Raw genomic sequence first — 23,632 nt, 5'->3', positions numbered from 1 at the left:
GAGGCCAGTTTCTCAGTTTCAGTCCTGAATGGAGCTCCCACTCTGAGGAGCACCAAGTCCCAGAGGCACATCAAGGTGGAAAATCTTTAACTGCGAGTACACCCTCCCTTTTACACCATTTGCCCGTTGACAATGTATTTATGCCAAGCACCTCCACAGCAGGGGATGGGATTTAAGCCTCAAAGCCCAACAGCAGGCTTCTGATCCACCAGTGTCTGGAGACCATGATTGGCAGTGGCAGAAGACCTCAAAGTCAATGCCAAGCCACAACCGTTGCACAGCTACAGGTGCCTTTGGCACCAACAGCTCCATCAAAGCTGGCACTGAAATAACCAGCTTTGAAGGCACCTTCAGCTCCAAAGCATCTCTCTGTTCTGAAAGTCACCTTGGCAAGCCAGAAGACTAGAGGATCTGGAGCAGCCTATCCTTCAGTGTCTCCAGGAACAGCTTGATGATCAACATAAGAGACGCTTCATCCACCCGCAGACTGCAAAGATCTCTACCAAACCACCTCCTAAAGTGTAGGGCCCTCTTCTCATGAAGCAAAAAAAATACTTTTTTGAGGAGGAGTTTGCATTACAGCCATTTTCTCTCCCTAAGCATCACAGGGTTCTCCACACTCCTTTTATGGAGTATGCTGTAAATCTGTATACAAGGCCATGTACATTCCTTTACCATAGAGACGAATCGTCAACAACTAGAATGGCAATCTGTCAGGGAAAACGGATCCAGACCTCTACTCAGACGAACCCTCCCCTCCTGATGAAACCACCTCTTACAATGAGGGCATCCACAAAGCTGCCACCTTCCACAAGGGTGATCTATATAGTGTTCTTGATCGAGACACAGTCTACCACTCAACATACTGTGCAGTTTCTACCTTTGCTGAAGGGCTTGCTCAAAACTGTTCTTTCACTTTCAGAGAACCCATAAATGTCAGAGTGGTTACAGAAACGGTTTATTAAAAATACAAACCTATACCCACTGACCCACCCTATTTCCCTGTACTACTTGGTGTTCCAGACTGCATGTAGATGCCCAAAGGACTGGCGATGCCCCTCCGCCAAATAAAGAAAGTAAGCAAATTGACATGGCAGACCAAATGGTTGCACTGCAATCCACCATCCACTGGAGGATTGATAACTCTATTGACTTACTCTCTTACTATGTTCGTGCCCACTGAGGCAAGATGGAGGAACTTCTCCAACTTCTCCTAGGGCGATACAGGCAATGTGGCCACAAGCTTGCATCAAATGGCAAAATCATTTCAAATACCACCATCAGGTGAGCCCTTGATGCAGCTGATACTGCAGCCAGAGGCATCAACTCAAATGTCCTTATCAGGCGTCATGCTTGGTTGCGTGTCTTGGGCAATGAGCTGGAGGTCCAACAGCATCTGCTGAACCTGCGATTTGACTGGGAACACCTCTTCGTACCACAGGTGGATCATATGTTGGAAAAGATCAAGAAGAACACTAATACGGCCAAGTCTATGGGTGCTCTCAAAAAGCCTTCTCCCAGAGGTTCCTTTTGGAGGGCCCAATTTAGAGGGGGTGCCAAGGCCACCTCCTTCAATGCACTAGCCTCTTAAGAGGCAGCAGCAACCTACACATGGCTACTCCAGGAGGAGGGAAGGTGAGGAGGGGGATGCGGCTACGGGAGCTGCCCTGCAAACCAGGGAGACTCTCTTCTCCCTGATCACACTACACCTGTTGAGGGAAGACTGCAGGGGATTCTCCCACTGTGGGAGGAAATCACCTCTGACAAGTGGGTGCTAACCACCATAAGGCTGGGTTACTGTTTAGAACGCACTGCATGCCCACCAAGCATCCTCCTCACAAACACACCCTTGCCCCAGAATCTCAGCGCCTGCTACAGGAGGAGGTATGGATGCTTATTCTTAAAGGAGCAATAGAGTCCATGCCTCCAGTGTGGAAAAGGTGTGTACTCCCTGTGCTTCCTTACTTGTTAAAAAAAAAAAAATGGGTACCTCAGGCCTATACTCAACCTCGGGCCACTCAACAAGGTTATCCTGTCAGAGCACTTCCATATGGTCATGCTACAAGACATCATCCCTCTGCTTCAACAAGATGATTTCATAACTGACATCAATCTGAAAGATGCCTATCTCAACATTGCAATCAATCGTACTTGTCCCCACCACCTGCATTTCGTGGCAAGTGGTCAGCATTTTCCGTTGAAAGTTCTGCCCTTTGGGGTCACTACAGCCCCACAGTGTTTACAAAATGCTTTGCTGTGGTAACTACTCATCTCAAAGGAGGAGGCATACAAGTGTTCCCTTACTTGGATGACTGGCTGATCAAGAGTGCAGGCAGAGCGCCTCACCCACATACAGACCACTATAGACCTCTTTCACAATCTAGGGCTCACCATCAATACTGTCAAGTTTTATCTTTAATCCCTTCGAGTCCAGCCCTTTCTGTTTGCAGTTCTCAAAACTGTTACTGTGAAAGCGTATTCCACCTAGCAAGGGTCCAGCAATTTCAGTTGTTCCCGCTTCTTTTTCAGCCAGATCACCACTTAATAGTCAGAACTGTCATGTGCCTGCTTGGCATGTTAGCCTCCTGTATCGCTACAGCCCCCTCATTCAAGATTACAATTGCATCTGCTACAAGAGTGCCTAGAAGTATAGTGGTCACAAGCGTAGAGTCACTGGAAAGCTGTAGAGTTGCTGTAGACTAGCATACATCTCTCTGCACTGGTGCAACAGCAACAATTTGTTGCAACACTGGTCCTTTCTAGATCCAGCCCCGCAAATGACCATCACAATGAACGCATCCCTCCAAGGGTGAGGGGGCGCAACTGCAAAATGTGACCGTTCAGGGAACGTGGGTGTCCCACCAACACAGCATCCACATCATTTAGTTAGTTACCAGCCATCCAGCTATCACTAAAGACTACCTTCTGTCGCATTCAATACAAGGTAGTCCTCATCAGAATAGATATGACAGCCATTTATTACATTCAGATGCAAGGATGTGTGCACTCTCAGCAGCTGTCAGAGCTAACGAAGAACAGTTGGTGTTGGGCACTCGACCACAACAAACACGTTCTAGCGGAGTATCTTCCAAGAGTGGACAATGATTTTGCAGACCTGCTCAGTACAATGCAGCGTCAAGTTGATGAATGGGAATTCCACCTGGAAGTTCTACTCCCATACTTCTGTCGTCAAGGGTTCCCTGACGAAGACCTCTTTGCAACCTCCAAAAATGACAAACACCAAAGTTTCGCCTCCAGGTTCCCAAACCCACAGTCCAGGTTCAATGCACTGTGGATTAATTGTTCAGAGATATTTGTCTACATTGCTCTGCCTCTGCCAGTCCTTCTGTATGTGGTTACAAAACAAAGGCAAGCATCCCTCACCCTGATGGCTCCCACCCAGGCAAGACAGCCCTAGTTCATGACTCTTCTCAACTTATCTGTAGTTCCCCAAAAGAAATTACCCAACTGGCGGTCCTTTTTACACAGAGTCAAGGCATGGCTTGGCATCCAAACCCCAGGCAGCTCAATCTTGTAATTTGGCCCCTGAGAACCTACAGTTTGGTTACCTCAGAATGCCTCCAGAATGCATACCCATCCTTGAAGAGGCCCCTGGGCCCATCACCAGGCCTGTTATGTGACTAAGTGGGAACGATTTGTCCATTACTACCTTCCCAAGTGTATTGATCCACTGAAACCAGCTGTCCAAGACATAGAGCCTGATTACAACTTTGGAGGACGGTGTTAGTCCGTCCCAAATGTGATGGATATACCACCTACTGTATTACGAGTCCTTTATATTCTATGGAACTCGTAATACGGTAGGTGGTATATCCGTCACATTTGGGATGGATTAACACCATCCTCCAAAGTTGTAATCAGGCCCATAGTGTACTACCTGCTCCATCTTCAAACATCAGGCCTTGCCTACACTTCTGTCTGTCTCCAGTTGGCTACAAATTAGGGAGCACTTATTTATTCAGAGTCCTCGTCATGAAAACTTTCATGGAAGGACTCAAAAGATTTCTGACCTAGGGTGCCCCCAGCCCTGGTTTAGAACCTCCACATAATCCTGACTCAAATCATAGGCCCTCCTTAGGAGCCCCCACCACTCCTGCACTTTCCAATTCCTTCCTGGAAGGTTGCCTTCCTCATTGCCATTAAATCTTTAGGACATGTGAGCGAGCTTCAAGTTCTTGCCTTAGAAGAAACCTTTTTCTTGAAGTCCACAGTGACCAAAATCGTCCTTGGGAGTAACAAAATGTTTATGCCTAAGGTGGTGTCTTCCTTCCACCTTAATCAGACAATTGAGATTCCGGTGTTTTTCGCACAGCCAGACTCCATAGCAAAGAGGGCCTCCACACAATAGATGTCATGCAGGCCTTATGTACTACATTGACAACACCAAGCATTTCAGAAAACTCAACTACTCTTTGTCACTTTCACTAAACCACACAAAGACCACACGCACTCTGAAGCGGGCACAGCCAGATGGCTCATAAAGTGCATTCAGACTTGCTACACTAAAGCCAAAAGGCAATTGCTTGCCCCACCCAGGTCCCACTTTACCTACAAAAAGGTGGTCTTGATGGCCTTCCTTGGCAACATCCCCATAGTTGACCTATGTAAAGTAGCTACGTGGTACACTCTACACATATTCATCAAACACTACTGTGTGGATATTTCAGTACGCCAACAAGCAAAGGTTGGCTAGGCTGTCTTACGTGAGCTTTTTCAGTTTTCTGCAATATCCTCTGACTGGTCATCCCTTAAGAAAAAACTGCTTTACAGTCTATTCAGGATGTGTGTGTACAGCTACACATGCCATAAACAGAATGTTACTTACCTCTTCAGTCTGTTCAAAAAGGGTGACCCTCACTCTAAATATCCTCTCCTATCTTTTCTCCATTCCCTGCCTACCTACCAAAATCCTCATGTTCCTCGCCAAGACATACAGGACCACCATTCAGAATGAGCCAGATGCATTTTGGGTGATTTTTATTTTTTATTTTTTTAGTTAGCAACTCGTCCCCGTTGATGGAAAATGAATTTCCTAAACTGCTATTCTGCGATTATTTGCAGTTAGGAAATCCTTTGTACATAGTGTTGGTGATTCCCTATTTGGAAATCCCTATTTGGGATATCCTATTTAGCAATTTCCACAATGCGATTTCTACTAGATAGAATTTGCATTTTGAACCACCACCAATGCGTTTCGTACATACCAAAATGGCATTTTGCAATTCCTAACAACCTGAAATAGCGATTTGCACTGTTTGGAAATGCAAAATGCTTTTGTACGTATGGCCTTAGATAACAGCAGTAATTGGGAATTATTATAAATGGCGATTGTTATACATACATTTTAGTCACGTTTAAGAAGGTCTTGACAACTGTACCCTGGATGAGCAGTTCTATTTTTTGATGCATGCTATGTAAAAGGCTAAGAATGATGGAGGAACACACTTCTTTGCTAAGCTATGCATAGGCTTCAGCCTTGGTTCATTTACTATCAGCAGATCCTCATTTTCCAAATAGGAACAAACATGTACGGTCATGTAAAGTTGTTTGTACCTGTTTCACACAAGTTTTTCAAATAATTGATTTCAGTCCAGGTTTTCTGGTCAAACTGTGTTCAGTTAGTCCATGCTAGCTAGCAAGCTGGTTCCTTAAATCAGTTGCTCACTACTGAAAATACAATAATCTGCAGGTGAACAGTTTTTAATCATACCAAAGATGACTTAGCCTTTCATCTTTCCTGGGTGAGTAAATTCAGTGCACAAACTAAAAATGGATGATAGTATTATTTGCAGCATTTAAAATGGCAGAAGGGTGATATGAAGAACATGAAGTTGGTACCTCATTCCTCAAGGCAGTTGTCTTTCAAGAGCTAAATTAGTACAAAGTGATCAATCAAATCTCCCAGTAAAATAAACAATACAAATAACTACTTGGCTATCAGAAAATGAGAAATATTACTAGGAATGCTTTAGACAACTGGATGTGTTAGTTACAAAACTACATGGTGTAAAAAAAAGGGCATCAGTGATGTTCACTGTAGACCAAAATGACATGCAAGAAAAGTAGAGCAGTCCATTTATATATTAATTTCACTGTCCTTTCCTGACATAGCACACAGTACTGGTTGTGAAGCCCCCAGTCCAACACCTGATTAATGCCGACAGAATATACTGACTGAAGGTTATCTGGTTGTAGCTTTTCAATAAGACTTTTATGTGGCTGGCGTCTGCCAGACATATTTGAATTTACTTGCCCTGTTTTTTTTAGGCAGAAAGTTTAAAGAATGAAAAACCTTAATGCTGGTATAATTCATTGCCATGAGTGATAGACTTTCATATTATTTGTAAGTTTAGGGATGCATTTATAATTTGCATTTCCCAAACATGTCTGAATAGACTCAGAAAAATTCTGATTGGCAAGTGCGTGCTCCTGTGGAGTGCTGGGTTGGTTGGTTGCACAGGGCGGGCAGCAAGAGGGAGCCGTTTCTGAACTCTGAAACTTTGTCTGCCGTTGAAAGCTGGCTTTGTCCCCAGGCACACTTCTTATGTTGTTGTACATGGTGAATGTCAGAACATGTGCTGTCAGGTTTTCAGGTTGAGCGGCACCCTGCACCTCTGGGTCATTTAAGCAGCTGTGAGAGGCCCTATGGGAGTTGTAGTCTTACCAGGCCACCTGGAAGCATCATAAGCCTGTTGAGTACAACCCCTGTGAGGCACCAATGTCCCTACGCCATACAAAGTGAAAACTTAGCTAGTAGTCTTTATCAGGGCATGACGAGCGGTTTGCATTTCACTGTCGTGGACATGACTTCTGCCCAGTAGGTCTCAGTGTTGGCCCCTCTGGGCTGGACAGGTTCTCGACATCCCTGAATGGGGCCTTGCTGAAGCAGTCAGCTAGGCAAACTGTAGTGAATGTATGTGCTTAATATATGCCATAGTAGACAGTGGTGTTTGGGTCTGAAGCCTGGGTTTAGGCTACACTCAGCTAGTTCAGGGTCGCCATGCTTTTAGAATTCATTGAAATGCTCAAACACTGGATGTCGGGGCAGTTTGCTATTACCATCCGATTTCATCAACCCACCAGTTGCCCACTTACTGCAACCGCCATTCCTCCTTGGTTCAATTATGTCTACACACACTCTTACCTTTACTGCTCCTGCTCCCTACTGACCAGATAGCTAAGACTGGGGACCCGCAGAACACTATTGCATGTATGGCTATATACCTTCAGTTTTTTTTTTAAACCACTCAGTCCACAAAGTTGTTCCTCATTTTGTCTTTTTGATCCCCTCCGTTTCTCTCTTTCGTTTCCTCCTTTTAAATCTTTCTGTCCCCCCTCAGCCCTTTTCAGAGACTCAAGGACAGCATATACAAATGACTACTACACCACCTGAAGGTCCCCTTCAACTTCTAATGTCATAATCTTTCATTTGAAACAAGTTCCGACCTTTTGACTTTTCCAATACTTGTTTAGCTGTTCAGTGTCCAGGTTTGTAAAAATGTATACCATTGTCTTTGCTTTATTTTGCTAGATCTACACGGATGGAACAAAAGTCAAACAGTAGAATAAGCCTAACGTGTGACCAGAAACCAACCTCCTGGAACACTGGTAGGTGTTTTTGAACTATTCCTAGGGATTTAACAAATAATTGATCTAGTATGGATTTATTAGTCAGCAGCATGGAAATGTTGATCACAAATATTGAAGAAGATAATAACGGTACAAAGTATGTTGGACAAATTGTGTAGTTTATGTTTACCAAATGGGACATTAAGGTAGGATGAAAAAGGTGCTTTTTGATTAGTAGTGAAATAAAACACGATACATAGTTGTACTTCAGAATGCATATGAAAAATGCAGGCATTTGTACCCCATTGGGATAGGTATAAATTAGTAGTTACTCTTTGCCTTCAAATCATAGGTATGATAGTTAAGGGTTGCTTTAAACTCTGAGTAAATGCCAATCCTGGATATCAGGTGTCATTGCACACCACTGGCAGGGTCATAAAAAGAAACTTATCTAGATGCAGCAGTTTACCTTGGCTGACATTAGTAAATTTTGCAGGACTTATGCCATTCTCACTTATTGTGCAATATGGTATCATCTAATGTCTTGCTGCAGAAAATATCTTCAGAGTAAGCAAATTTATCTGTCACTGACCACTGGTTGTGGCAATCTGACTACGATGTCGACCACAAGCACACAATATCTCAGTATGTACATTTTCATCTTTTTCAAAGGCCTGTAAGTTTGGAAAAGAGACTGAATGCTATACACTGAAAATGTTTAGTGACCAAGACCACAGAAAGGCTACTGTCACATACTAGATGATTTCTGTGGACATCAAAGCTGCACATAAAAACATTGAGTGCCAAGGTTTTTCTTGGTCTTTGACCTTAGGAGATCCGGGAAAGACAATACATGTTTCTGGGGAGTATATTTTCTCTGAGTCACATATGTGCCATATTGTTAAATTAGATTATGGAATAAATCCCTGTAAAATGTTGTCCAAACCGTCCTAGAAAAATGTCTGCTGTTGACAGGCCCAAGAACGGCCATAGTTGTGAGGTTTGTGTACCATCCTCTTTGTTTAAACCAAAAACAATATAACACTGGGCGAGGCAGAGTGAACTGATGGAAACGGTGGACACAGGATGTAACATATCTTATTGTTAACTTTTATCCTTTTCTTTTGTTACATTGAAAACTAACAAAATATAAAATGTTTTTTTTCTAAAAAGATGAAAAAAGAGGCTGTCTTAGCCAATGCTGAGTACAAGGTTGCCACAAGTTAACACATGCACACTGTGTCACCAGCAATTTGCAAAGGGAAAATATTCAATACAATAATCCACAACTGCTTCAAAAACCACCACAGTGGCAGTAGATAACTGCCCTAACACATTCCTTTGGTGGTAGAGGATCAGTGAAAGGGAGAACACAAATAGCAAATTACCTTCTTGCACTGTCCCAACAGCAGCATAGGAAAATACTAACAAACGGCAGTCCATTGCAACAGACAGGAGCGTTTTAGATGTTTCAGGGATGGTAAAGAAGTCACACACAGTCATACAGAAGCATCTCAAGTACAAAAATGAACTCTTGCCTGCTATTGTTGTCGGAGGTGAATGATTTGCTGCTCAGTAGTACAATAGAATAGTTGGCATGCAAACAGAAAGACAAAGGAGTTCACCTCACCTTATTTTAATACCACAGCTGGACCTCACTTTGACTGATTTGGACTCATGTTTTCTAAATAGCTTTCTATGGCACAGAGCTTTTAAATTCCCATTTCATAATGCCATTCCATTGTTTAAGGAGAAGAACCACTCAACAATTATAGTTTTAAAAGATGCCTACTTTATTACTCTTATTCCAGCATGCACGTAGGAAATAGCTCAGGTATGTGATTGGGGGAGTACAATACCCATTCAAAGTGTTAACGTTAAGTACAGAGTTACAACAATGTTTTTAAAACAAATATGTAGTTTTAGTGGCTGTGCAACTCGAGCCATCAGTCCATTCATGTCATCCCATATACAGATCATTGGATTGGCCAGGGGGGTCGTTCAAGCTACGCCAGGCAAGCATACACTAGTTAGGTCTCCTATATCAGTTGGCATTCATAGTAAAAAAACAAAAATGCCCACCCATTTCATTACAAATCAACGGGGTGGTGTGAATGGCGCTCAATTTGGACATACTGAAGTGATGTCAGAACAGCCAACCAAAGTTAACACTGGTTTTCTTTTAACAGATGTCAGTCTCTGACCGCCAAACCTTAATGAGGTTGTTGGAGATGATGGATCTTGCATTTATCTAAAAAAAAAACTGCACTGCTGCATAGTCAGCCTACAGATGAGTTGTTGAACAGTGTCAAATTGGGAAGATTTAATTCAAATCAAAATGATCAAACCAACATAAATTTTGGATAAAAATAGATTAATAAAAGCAGCAAAAATATAAAAGTAGCATCACACAATATATACAGATATAAAACTTCAAATAAAAAATCCATTACGCATATACATTAGCTGATACCTATTGATATGGAATTTCATACAAAAAGTTAAACACATTGGTCCTTATATTCTCTGCATCTTTTTCTGTAGTTGCTATGCATGCCATATTAAATTAGCCCTGTAAAACTGGAGCCTCCTCATGCTAGCATTTTTATATAAAGTCCTGAATTTCAGAAACAATAGTTGTAGCAGCCTTCTGTTAATCATATTATTTGGAGATTACACACTAGTTTTTGCATTTCACAAGGATTACATTTCCTAGGCACAGTACCTAGCCACACTTCAAATATACGTTTCTTAAATATACATACTAGTAACATTTCATCAATATACAAATCACTCCCTCATGCGAACTTTTAACAGAAATAGAGCCTAAACTAGTTTTCAAAATGTTGATTACCTCAACTCCATTACAATTTTGTATCTTAGTGGGATAATGGAAGTTTGCAGAATGTGTGGGTGTAGATGTGCATGTTCTGTGCCCTCCTGCCATATTGATGTTTGACTGGCACCTTTGCAAGTTGTTTTTCTTCAGAGAAGTTTTTCAAGTCATGAAATGTACTCTGATTCCTTCCTTGTTTCAAAATGCGCATGGGCACCAACTCCATCTTAGATTGTCTTTTTCCTCCATGTAGTTCAGCCGTACACCAAGAGAGCTCAGCATTCGTCCAGTTCTACTCGTTTGTCGAGTCCGTGGTTCTATTGCGACTTTCCTTTGTATCTGATAGAGACTTCTAGCTGCAGATTCCTTATCCTTAAAATTTCCAGACACCAGCTTGGAATCTGAAACTTTTGCTGAGCAATACTTTTGCATGCGCCATCCGTGTGGCATCATTGACGTTGTTGCAGCTGTCTGTGACATCACGGTCAACTATAAAGGTACCACCCAAGCATGTGTATGTCAGTTCTTTTCCTTTTGCGCCGGTTAAGTGCAGATCCAGAACAGAGCTACCCTACTGTCTTTTTTGAAAGCCCTTATTTGACTGTTTTGTGGAGAGCTTTTCGATCTGTTTGAGGATGACCTCGAGGAAGACTGGATTCAAGCTGTGTGGTGCCTGCCATCGCACCAGGTCAGTGACCGATCCTGCCAGGTCTGCCTTTGGTGTCTCGAGCGTGACCATGATTCAAAATTGTACTCAGACTGTCTGGCCATGGCTCCAAAAGGTTTGAGGCAGCTGTCCCTGAAGCTAATGGCGGCTTGACAGTCCACATCTGCCAGCACGACTCCTTGAAAGTCACAGTTGAGGATAAGGTTGCGGGTCTGTTCCAGGAGCCCCAAGTCCTCTTCATCCCACTCCAGGTCCTCCAGGCACTCAGGGAAGAGACAGAAGAAGAAGAAGAAGTAGAAGTCCAAGAGGTCTTTGACTTTGCCTCGCCTGTTGGCCAACGAGGCATCTCATGAGCATTGACATTCCAGGCATGGTTTTGCAGAACCGTTGCCTGGGCTGACTCCATGCCTGCCTCCCTTTCCGTAAGCTAGAGCGACTCCTGCTCAATTAAGAGTTTTATGAGGCCATGTGCCTCGTGTCTGATCGGGCCGGCCCCACCAGAGCGCCTTCGAGCCCCACGGGGTCGGCATAGGTCCCATCAGGTTCTGTGCTGCCAGCTTCGTCCTCTGCTTCAATGGGGCCTTGTGGATCTGATTCTGGAGCATCTCCGGCTTCACACAGTCGTCCTTCTTTGGCTTCTCCCGACGTTGATGACACTGGAGCCACCGGCACCCACCTGTGGTGCGAGTCCCGTTCTTATCACCAGTGCGCTGGAACGGCATTGCCCAGCATCAGTTTTGGTGCCCATAGGTGCCAAATCATTTCCTGAGCATTTACTCAATCAGCCAGACACTGTTGAGGAATGGGAGGGGTCTTTGAAACCTCTGGAAACCCATTTGGAACCCTTGGACTGGTATGAGAAACTAGGAGAAACCATTGGACTGAACACTTCTCCAGGTATTGGCTTGGTCTCCCCTCCTCCAGGTGCATTGGAGGAAGGTTCATCATATGCAATGGTAATGCATAGGGCAGCGGAGGTCCTTTATCTCGAACTGCCCTCAGTGCTGGTCAGGGTTAACTTCCTTACAGAGATGCTTCAGCTGGGGGCTTCCACATCGGAACTGATGTTGCTCTTTAATGAATGCCTCACTGATGTCCTGGGTGGGACTTGGTCCAAACCCTGCACAGGGGCTCCTGTAAACAGGACAATTGGCCGCCGCCAACGCCCAGCACTGGGGGACCCTAGTTTCCTAACACAACACCCCACCCTCGAGAGCTAGGTAGTCCAAGCATCCACTACCCATTGCACCTTTCCTTCCGCACCATGGGAAGAAAATGTTTTCTTCCAACAGTCTGACATTGAGGTCAATAAACTCCTCATGTCTGTTGGGCCATTTTTCCCACACCTTGTGGGATACGGTGGCTCAGGTGCTGCTTCAGGTCCCGGAGGACATGCAAGCCATTCTCTCCCAAGCAGTTAAGGATGGGAGAGATGCAGCAAAGTTTACCATAAGGTGTGGTTTGGACATGACTGACTCGGTGGGTAGAGCAATTTCATCCACAGTGGCCCTTCGATGCCACGCCTGGCTGTGTACATCTGGCTTTTCAGGGGATGTTCAGGCAAACCTCATGGACATGCCCTTCGATGGGTCCCCCCTATTTGGCGAAAAGGCAGACTCGGCACTAGAGTGCTTTAAGGAATCCTGGGCTATGGCCAAGACCCTTGGCCTCTTGGCGACCCTCACCAGCAGTGTGTCTATTGCGCCTTTCGTGGCTTCGGAAGGCACCACCCACAGACCAGCCACCGTCCTGCACCAGGCCAACAGCTTGTGCGGGGATGTGATGGTCGTGCCTTCTCACCCAGAAGGTCTGGCCAGAAGTCACCCAGCCCCCTACCTCTACAGCGTCCAAACTCTCCTAGTGTGATTATGCAAGACCATATACATCCAGTTGGAGGGAGAATTTAATTTCATCTCCCTCACTGGCACTCCATAACATCAGACAGTGGGTCTTGAAGATCATACAGAATGGCTATTCCCTCCCATTCCAGTCTTTCCCTCCCCCAATGCCTCCCTCAAAAGAGCAGCTGATGGAGGATCATTTACTTTTGCTCTGCAAGGACGTTGTGGCTCTCTTGGCCAAGGGAGTCATAGAAAGGGTCCCAATATCAGAAGTAGGCAGTGGTTGTTATTCCTGCTACTTTCTGATACCCAAAAAGAGCAAGGATCTTTGCCCTATTCTGGATTTACGAGAGGTTAACCTCTTCCTCAAAAAGGCGAAATTCAGAGTGCTTACTCAAGCTTGTCTGCCCTAAACCAAGGAGACTGGAAGGTAGTGTTGTACTTGCAGGATGCGTATTTCCATATCCCCATGCTGCCTGCCCACAGGCATTACCTGCGGTTCAGTGTGGGCCATGATCACTTTCAGTTTAGTATGCCTCTCCTTCGGCCTCACCAGCACCCCTCAGGTGTTCACCAAAGTGATGGTGGTGGATTTGTGCAGGTTAGGGGTTTCAGTCTTCCCCTGTCTCGACAATTGGCTGTTGAATGGTCCTTCGCCCCAGGCTGTCGTCATCCACCTTCAGACTACGGTGAATTTTCAGCATTCGCTGGGGTTCTCCATAAACATGAACTCACACCTGACTTCCACTCAGATGCTCCTTTTCATCAGAGCTGTTCTGGACACATGCTGTTTTGGGCCTGTCCTCCTGAACAGCAAGTCCAGGATATTCACGTTGAGTTTCTGATGTATCAGCCTTTATCCTGTTTTTCGGTGTGAGACTCTTAGGCTGTTGATCTTCATGGCCTCCTGTTAATAAAACATGTCAGATGGCATATGTGGGCTCTGCAGTGGTACCTGAAGTTTAAGTGGGCGCAGCATTAGGGAAATCTCTTAACGGTTCAGATCTTGGAGGGAACTGCAAAAGATCTGCAGTGGTGGTTAAAGAACTGTGATTGGGTCAGAAGCAGGCTTATCTCCCTTCCCCTACCAGATTTCACAGTGGTGACAGATGTGTAATTTCTGGAATTGGTAGAGATCAGAGGTCTCTGGTGGAATCTGACTCCATATCAGCTTACTGGAGCTCTGGGCGATTCAGCTAGCATTGAAGGCATTTCTTCCAGTTGTCAAAGGTAAGATAGTACAGGTGTTGACGGACAACACCACCACAATGCAGTACTGCAACAAGCAGGACAGTGTGGGCCATGGGCCCTTTGTCAAGATGCTCTGTGCCTGTGGACGTGGCTGAAACGGCAGGACATACCCCTGGGTGGTTCAACACCTGGCAGGTCTCTGAACGCCAGGGCGGACAAACTCAGTCATCGATGCCTAGCGGATCAGGAGTGGCGTCTATATCTTAAGGTGGCACAAGAACTCTTCAGCAGTGGGGAGAGCCTTGGTTAGATCTATTTGCCTCCCAAGAGAACGCGCAATGTCAGCAGTATTACATGTTGGAGTTTCCAAGGAGGCACTTGCTCAGCGACACTTTTTGTCATGAGTGGAGCTCAGGCCTCCTTGTCGCTTTTTCGCCCATACCACTTCTGCCCAGTGCTCTCAAGAAGATCAGGAACGATAGGACCCAAGTAATCCTGGTGGCTCCGGACTGGGCACAGAGAGTCTGCTATCCCAAGCTTCTGAAAATGAACATCGACCCTCTATCAGACTGCCTCTTCGGAAAGATTTTCTCTCACAGCAAAATGGGAAGGTTCTCCATCTTAACCTGTCAACTCTGCACCTTCATGCATGAAGATTGAGTGGGGGGCAGTTGACAGCCTTAGACCTTCTTCCTGAAGTCTGTAAAGTTATTCTGGCAGCCAGGCGTCCCTCCACCAAGACGGTATATGCCTGTCCTGGGAAACAGAAAGATCGATTGATCCTCTTTCTACCACTCTTTTTGATATCCTTCTCTTTATTTTGTTCCTTGCCCAGCAGGCCTCTGCATTGGGCACACTCAAGGGATATCTTTTTGCCTTATCGGCTTTTCTTCGGCTGTCTGAACAGCCTTCTTTATTCAAATCTCGTATTGTAAATAGATTCCTTAAAGGGCTTGTACATGTTTCCTCCTACGCCCTTTGTTATGCCTCAGTGGGACTTGTATCTAGTTCTCACTTTTCTCAGGTGTGCTCCCTTTAAACCTTTGCACAATGTTCCCCTCTGGCTGCTCACCATCAACACAGCCTTCTTAGTGGCAGTAACATCTGCCAGGAGAGAGTGAGATGCAGGCTCTTTCATCTAAACCTTTGTATTTCACTATGTTTTCGGGCAGAGTAGTGCTACACACTGGTGCCTCTTTTCTCCCTAAGGTGGGGACTCCATTTCACCTGGGTCAGAACATCACCCTGCCCGCCTTATTTGCTTCACTGCATCCCTCTAAGTAAGAGGAGTGACACCATTGACTGGACCCAAACAGAGCATTGCCGTTCTACCTTGACTGCACAAAAGAGTTATGGGTGGATGATCAACTCTTTGTGGGGTATGTAGGAGCAAAAAAAATCAGTCAATGCAGAAACGAACACTGAGTGGTTCTCTCTATAAACATCTGCTACGCTCTGGCCAAAAAAGCATCCTCCTGAGGGCTCATTCCACCAGGGGCAAGGCTGCTACAATTGTGTTAGCAAAAGTTGTACCAGTGCTGCACATATGTCAGGCTGCAACGTGGGCATCTCTGCACATGTTTGCCAAACACTTCTACCTGGACAGTCACGTCTGAGGATTTTGGCACTTTGCCCATTTGGTCCAGCAGGACCTTTTAGTCACAAGTGAAATGTCCACATCCCACCACCAGGAGGTTATGGCTTGGGTATCTATTCTAAAGATAATTCTAAAAGAATCTGCAGCTAGAAAGCTCTATCAGATGCACAAGTTACTTACCTTCGGTAAGGCATTATCTGGTAGAGACTCTATCTAGCTGCAGATTCGTTACACCCACCCTTGCCTCCCAGCTCTGCAGACTCATTTACCAGGGTTAGGGACTGTCCCTTTTAGGACCCTAGTTTTTTCACATAGACAAAACTCAGTTCTGCGCTTCTGGACTGGAAGTTTGTGGAAAAGTTCTGACTTACGCGTGCCTGGGTGGTGCCTTTATAGGCGACTGTGATTGTCAGACTGCTCCAAAGACTCCACGCGGATCCAAATGACACCACTCGACGGCACACCCAAGGGTCCTGCTCAGCAAAAGTTTCAGATTCCAAGCCGACGCCTGGAAATTCTGAAGGTAAGGAATGTAAAGCTAGATTGTCTTACCAGAAAATGCATTACCAAAGGTAAGTAACTTGTTCTTTGTGACCATTGATTCAGCTGTTGCTTTACTGATTAAGGTTTATTTTTTTAGAACTAGCTGTTCAGATCCGGGACCCCTTTCCTTATACACCATAATGCTGTGATCATTAAACCAACTTCATGCAGTATAACGCCTACAACTTTCAGTGTGTCCTGGATGTTGAGCTGGTCCACACAACTATGTTGGAGGTCTTTTCCCTTGTCACGCACTAATATTATCCAGCTGTTGGGGGGGGGGGGGTCTCTATGTTTGTGCGTTATCTTGAGGGCAGTGAGGTAGTTCAACAAACCTCTGCTGGGTGGGCTGACACATGGGATACTCAGTGTCTAAGAAAGGGTTTGGTTAGGGCTCAGCGTATCTGGATTATGGGATAATATGCTATTAGATGTGGACCACTAACTATTACTCTTCATGGGTGCCCTGCAGGGTGGCGTGGGTGGATCAACAATTGGAATATCAAGAATCAAGGGTGAGTCAATCAAATTTATAACTTGTAATGTTAGACAACTGAGTAACCCAGTGAAGCGTTATTGTGTCTTCATTAAACAGACTAGGACTTAAAGAAGAAAGAACGCTGTAGGAACGCAAACCAGTAGAGGGTTCGACCCAGAGGATAAAGGGGCCAGACAAGCTGAATGTCAACGTTTCTCCAGAAATTATTTTATCCAGTCAAGGGCTAACTCTTAATCGCCAGCAGTTCCACACAATGAAGGGGTGTGGGCAAAATCATATCAAAAGTCGCGGAAAGATCGAGAAGAATCAATGCTGCCTCCCCACTCAAACGCAAAGATAGTTTAATGGATTCGGATACTTCCAGCAAAGCAGTCTGTACTATACTTGGTGCGAAATTCTGATGGACCGGGGTGCAACAATGTGTTGGTCTCAAGGTAATTAGACAATGGCCTATTGATCAATTTCTCACAGATCTTAGCAAATGCTGAAAAAGAGATATAGGTCTAAAGTTTGTCAGAACACTTGGATCCACTGAAGGTTTTTTAACAAGGGAATCACTTTCACCTGCGTCCAAACTGATGAAACAGTGGTGGTAGATGCAGACATATTCAAGAGCTTATTCAAAATAGTGGTAACCACCTTCAGTGCCTTAATTAAGAGTCAGTCAGTCATGGGGCAGAGGTCATCAGGAGAACCAGATCTCATTCCCCAATAGCGGCCTCTGATTCTGCAAGAGAGATGGAATTAATGTGAGGCAGTACACATTGCTTAAGAGTGGAGACAGGGCCCATATGGTTTGTGTCATCAGCCAGCACTGGAATCTGAGTGAATGTGGCTTGGAATTTTTAGATTTTATCCTAAAAAAACCTCTCAACAATCTGTCACACGGCTCTTGAGAGGGAGAGCTACCACCACTACAAGAGACAGGTGAAAGTAAGTTCTTGACAATTTTAAATATCTCACATGGGTCATTAAAGGCAGAAGAGATTTTGTAATCAAAGTAGAACATTTTAGCAGATTTAATTGCCAGATGGTACTTTCTTAAAAGTGATCTACATAGATCTTTGACCTCTCAGGGGTAATGTTTATGCCACTGTCTCTCTGCTTTCAGTCAGTCAAATCTTTTATTTCTAAGACATTCTGATAGAAATAATACCAACATAATTTGACACACACAATTACAAATAATCATAAAATCCATACATAAGATTTAAAAACATCTAAATGACCGGCACTTATCAGCCTAAAGTAAAAGCAAACAGTATAAAATTTAGGATTTCTTCAAGTTAAAACTCAATCCAAAGTTATAGCAACATCACATACCTCTTAAGAAAATTGGAGTATCATAAATTAGCCTAGGCATGCAGCTCATTTAGGCAGGTAGAACATTATAAAATGCGATATGCATGGCCATGCTTTCGCAATTCCCAGAGTTTCGTTCCACCTAGTTCCTTACGTGATCAACACCAGCCTACATGAAGGGAACAAAATGTAGTAAGTTCACCGCACATTACCGGACGTATTTAGAATTTTCAGTAGAATAAAGAGTTCCCAAGATATTCAACTCATTTTGGCGAGTAAAATGTTGAAGCGCAAAGTGCAGGGCCAAACTACTGTGAACCCTGGGGTCCCATTCAGTCAACTTTCTGACATGATCGACACCCAACTATTTAGAATGAACAAAACTCAGTAGATGGCTACAGCCCATTACCACATACTCATTAAGAGCAGCTGACAGGGAATAAATTACCCAGGGCAAGCAGCTCTTTAAACCATCTAAGCAATAAAGTGCACCATACAAACCAACCCTATTATAACAAACCTATTATCAGCAATTGGAAAAGGTGGCAGATTGACCAAGTCAAGCATTTCATTTTGCCAACTAACCTTATAAAGTGCAGTGTGCAGGACAACTATCACAGCCCCTGCTCTGCCATCTGATCAACCTCCTAACATGTTTGGTACTGGCCTATCTATTAAGAATAAGTCACTTCCAAACCAGGAAGTTCAAATCCTACCCTTGGTCTAAATCAATTGATAAGATAGAGCCTGGCATAGGAGGTTACAATTTTCCACACAAATTGACCAGTAGCAATAGCTACATCCTGGAACCTAAGGTCACATATCAAGTTAAGGCCCTCATCTCCCCTTTGAATCCCCTATCTTCCTCCTCTCCTCAAGGAAAAGTACACAGTTTATCAAAAGATGGCTCACTGAGTACTTACCACCCCACTGGCAAGTACACTGGCCGAAGTTCTATGTAATTTTTTTTTATTTTTTGTTTTACTTTAGACCAGGCATCCACCATCCAGGGTCAATGCTATTCCTTAAACCCAAAATTTCATACCCCGAAGACTTATGTGGGATTTTAAAAAGGTCCACATTCTCCTGAGAAATAAGGATGGGAGTAATCGAGCTCTGCTTAAGAAAGTACATATCCTCCCTTTGGCTAGTTTCCACAGCACATTGCCCCTGGGCGCATTTTATTCCACTTAATGGTATTACTTTACCTTCCTCCAGGTAGAAATCAGGGACTTCCAAGCGCTCCAACATTACTGACACAGGGACATTCTTGCAAGAAAGAGTTGACATTACCTCAAGAAGGGTTAGAGCAGATAGTTTTTCGCCTTGAACCTAGTTTGTGATCTAAAAGTAAAAGCGCATGCATCTGTATCTGCCAGAGCACTCCAGGCAATGGTACCTGTCTCCTCGTGACAGCTTGAATCATCGCACTTTTGGGAAGGTCGAGGAGCACAGGTTCAAAATACCCCCTTCTAGGCTCTCCATGGGACACGCCTATCTATTGCTAAACCTCAACCCCCTAAAGAGCCTGAGGAATACGTTTGACCTGGATCAACATAAAGGCTCAAAAGTATAACTGCAGAATCTATAGTCAAACCTTTTCAGGTTCTTCACTTCAGCTGATATAACAGTTTCCAAGAGCCCTTGTGTTTATCTCAGCGCAGCTCGTTTGCAAAAATCATACCCAAATCTGCTCCAGTTGTTCATTCCCTAGGAACCAAGTAAAGGTCCTTTTCTTTTTCTTAAAGAACAAAGTTTTTGTTTTATCAACATTAATAGTGACATTTTTTTGATACAGTAGGAGTTCAGAGCATCATGTTTTCTTTAGAGCCCAAGAGGTGGAAGATCTAACTATGAGATCATCTGTGTACAAGAGGAAGCTACACGTCTGGGAAAGTCTGCAATGAGCAGACTGAATAGCTAAGGAGCTAATGCGCACTTCTGTCGTAGACCCTTCTCTACTGGGATTTCCCTTGACAAACTACCTAAACCATCTAGGTCAACCTGAGCCCAGTTATCACTGTCGAGCTTCATCAGCAGACCCAATAGAGCCCAAGAAATATTCCACTGATGAAGATTGTGCCACAGAATACTTCTGTCCACTCTGCTGAAAGCCACTCAGAAGTCAACGGACCAGTAGCACAGGCCATCTGACAGCTCCATTGACCTCCTTGGTACTCTCCACATGGTAAAACAGTGGTCCATTGTGGAATACTTTGCTCTAACACCCACTTGCTCAACAGGGATCAGCCCAGACTCGAAAGCCCAAACAGCTAAATGCTTCAACACAGTTTGAGCAAACAATTTAGAAGTACTATCTAACAAGTTAATCAAGCAATAATTAGCAGGCTGGTCCAATTTGCCTTTTTTGTGACTGGGTTTCACTATGGCTCCCTTTCAAGAAACTGTGCAGCATCCTGAATACGTTACCCACTTAAAGAACACCCTCAAAATTGGACTGCACTACCTAGGATCTTTCTTAAAAATGACATATGGCAGAATGAGGCTGCTTACTATTTAACGCTCTTTTGATCCCACAATATGGAGGGGTCCACCACTGCTCAACCAATCGGTGTTTCCAACTCACTGTTTTTGGGAGTGAGATGGTATATAAGGGTGACAGATGCTTCTGGGGGGAAGTATGGGGTGTGGAGGGAGTTGGGGAGTATGGGAGTTCAGACTTTGCATTAAGGTGTTTGTTCTTGTTAACTGATGTAATTGTTTGTGTTCTTACTCGCCACTGTACAGGGGGTGGTGTCTAAGAAGCTAATTGACAGACCACAGCCACTCACTGGGGTGTGGGCTGGGCGGGACAGAGGGGGAGACCCGGGGGGCGTCAAGGCGGGATTCAGAAGAAACATCACGGTAGACAGAATTATCCACACCAATAGGCCCGACACAGATTATCTCGTGGAATGTTAATGTTCTCCTAGATAAAATTAAGCGAACCGCCGTGTTTGCCTTCATACACCGACAACTCCTAGGGGACCAGTGTCCTTTTTAAGCCTGCAACGGTTTTGACAGAGTATATCATGCAGGGTTCACACTTGAATCACGGGGGTGGCGATACTTCTGCACCGCTCTATTCCCATAACGGTAATCCAGGTGTGGAGGGACCGACAAGGGCATTATGTGGCCATTACTGGGAAGGTTGAGGGCATCATGATCAATGTGATTAGTATTTACGCCCCGTTGACCATGATGCATGGGACTCTCAATGACCTATCTAAATTACTCCTAGACCTGCCCCCGGGTCTTACCACACTGTGGGGTGATTTTAGACCCTGAAACAGATGCGACTGGTCCACCCTCAGCACACAGACAGGCCGTGGCAGCAGGGCTTACTGGGTGGTTGACTTCCGCAGGATTATGCGATGTGTGGAGAGTATGGCACCCGTGGCATCAGCAATTTACGCATACCTCGGCGGCCCATGGCACGCAATTTAGGATTGACCTTGTACCGCTGCCGAGCACAGATTGTAGCCACCTCCCCCATATTGAAATCTTAACGCGTGGAATTTCCGACCATCGCCCCTTCGATTTGTAGTGAGACCTGCCAGGTCATCAGTCCATCCTATGTGGCGACTGAATGCATGGTACCTGCAGGATGGGCCCTATGTTAAGCAGTTGCAGCAGGCACTTCGAGAATACTTTGTTCTTAACGAGGGGTCGGTGACTTCCCCTGTAGTCTTATGGGCTGCAAGCAAGGGGGTCCTGCGGGGCATGGCTAGGGGCCTTGTACGAGCTCTGGAGTGTTCCCAGACAAGCATATTGAGCATTTAGAGGCACAGGCTGCACGCTTAGAAGCTGAACAGGGTGCGCAGCCCAGCGAAGGGGTAGCCAGGCAACTCCTACTGATCCTTGAGGAAATCTGAGACCAATTTTTGAAAGCGGCAAAGCACCTCTGGCGAGCAACCGATGCCAGGGTCTGGGGCTGAGGGGACAAAACCGAGAAGTTGTTATACTGGCTGACATCCCAACAGCAGGCTTCTAGGATTATTCCCGAAATTTATAACAAACAGAAGGTCTGTGTCTCTGGACACTAAGATTTAGCCGACGCTTTTGCCTGGTAATATAGGGCACTCTATCAGGCTTAGGCAACGATTGTTCCTGACCGTGCCCTCCGGTTCTTGGAAGATGTCCCCCTACCGAGGCTGCCCTCGATGGAGGTGCAGCAGCTTGATGAACCTCTCAATGAGAAGGAAATCAGGGAGGCCATCTCTATGCTGGGGACATCTAAGACCCCGGGACCCGATGGTTTTCCCTCAGAATACTATAAGGTGATACGGGAAGACCTTGTACCACTCCTTTTGGCGTTATTTATGGAGGTGGATCGCCAGAGCTCCTTCCCGGAAGGACTGGACGTTGCCACCATTGTGGTGCTTCCTAAAACCCAGCCCCCATCACTACACTGTGCTGAATACAGACCAATATCTCTGATTAATAGTGAGGTTAAAATGTATGCCACATCCTCGTCACCCTTCTCAAAAGGGTGCTGCCGCTGCTGATCCATCCTGAACAGTGTGGTTTTATGGCCACTCGCAGCACAAGACACTGTATCTGTCGATTGACCTTGGCTGAGTGCCGCTGGCTGCCCCAGGACCCCGCCCTCCTATTTATCGACTTTGAGAAGGCCTTTGACACAGTGGACTGGGGGTTTCTCTTTCTAGCACTTCAGCGGGCAGGCTTTGGACTGAGGTTTTGCTGCCTGGACTGGGCTCTGTACACCAACCCCGCGGCATGCGTGAAGATCAATGGTACCCTGTCTTCGATCCTTGCTGTCTGTCGGGGCACGCGAAAGGGCTGCCCTTTGTCCCCCCCTTCTTTTTACTTTGGCTATCAAGCAGCTGGCACATCTGATCAGGATGGATCCACTATACCGCGGCTGGAGATGGTGGCATTTCTCTGAGGAAATGGTGGCCCTGTATTCAGATGACGTCCTGTTTTATATGGAAGAACCCAGTATGTCTGGCCGACGAAGCCTCCATCTTCTAAGATGTTATGAAGAAGCATCAGGGCTCAGAATGAACCCAGCTAAATCAGTGTTGGTGCCCTTAGCCAGTTCACAAGACTGCTTCGATTGGCAGGCTCATTTTTAAATAACTTGGTGTCTGGGTAACCCTTCTTCCTGAACTCACGTGGGCCAGGAACTTGTCCCTGCTCTTAGCCCGCGCTAAGGCAGACTTGCAGAGATGACAAACACTGCCGCTGAACGTGCTGGGCCGTGTAGCCCTGTATAAAATGATGGTACTACCGCGACTTTTATATGTATTCCAGAACTTTCCACTCCCGATCCCACGTCCATGGTCCAGGGCTTTGGAGAACGCCACCACCTTATTTCTTTGGAATGTGGCGAGACATTGGGTGGCTGCACAGCACTGTCGGAGGGGAGTGTACGACGGGGGTTTGGGCACAGCGGATCCCTATTTATGTTATCTGGCGACCCAGCTCCTGGTTATACATGATTGGTTTACTTGGGGGGTGGGCTGACCCGGCCTACCAGGTGGAATTGGAGACGTTGGGTTTCCCCGTATCCTTGATTTGCTTTGACGCGCCCCTCCCCCGA

At 45.3% G+C, this 23,632-nt stretch overlaps 1 protein-coding gene across 2 annotated transcripts in view; it reads left to right on the top strand.

The window, feature by feature from the left end:
• GTSF1 (gametocyte specific factor 1) overlaps positions 1-23,632 on the top strand; it is a 795,979-nt gene that overhangs the window by 550,473 nt on the left and 221,874 nt on the right. For both annotated transcript variants that reach the window (XM_069231025.1, XM_069231026.1), the window contains exon 16: positions 7,553-7,629. In XM_069231025.1, the coding sequence (XP_069087126.1) occupies positions 7,553-7,629 (77 nt within the window). The remainder of the gene's footprint in view (positions 1-7,552; positions 7,630-23,632) is intronic.

Source organism: Pleurodeles waltl, chromosome 4_2 (genome assembly GCF_031143425.1).
Source record: "Pleurodeles waltl isolate 20211129_DDA chromosome 4_2, aPleWal1.hap1.20221129, whole genome shotgun sequence".
Taxonomy (NCBI): Eukaryota; Metazoa; Chordata; class Amphibia; order Caudata; family Salamandridae; genus Pleurodeles; species Pleurodeles waltl.
The sequence above is the reverse complement of the archived record's forward strand: the minus strand, read 5'-3'. Positions and strand labels throughout refer to the sequence as shown.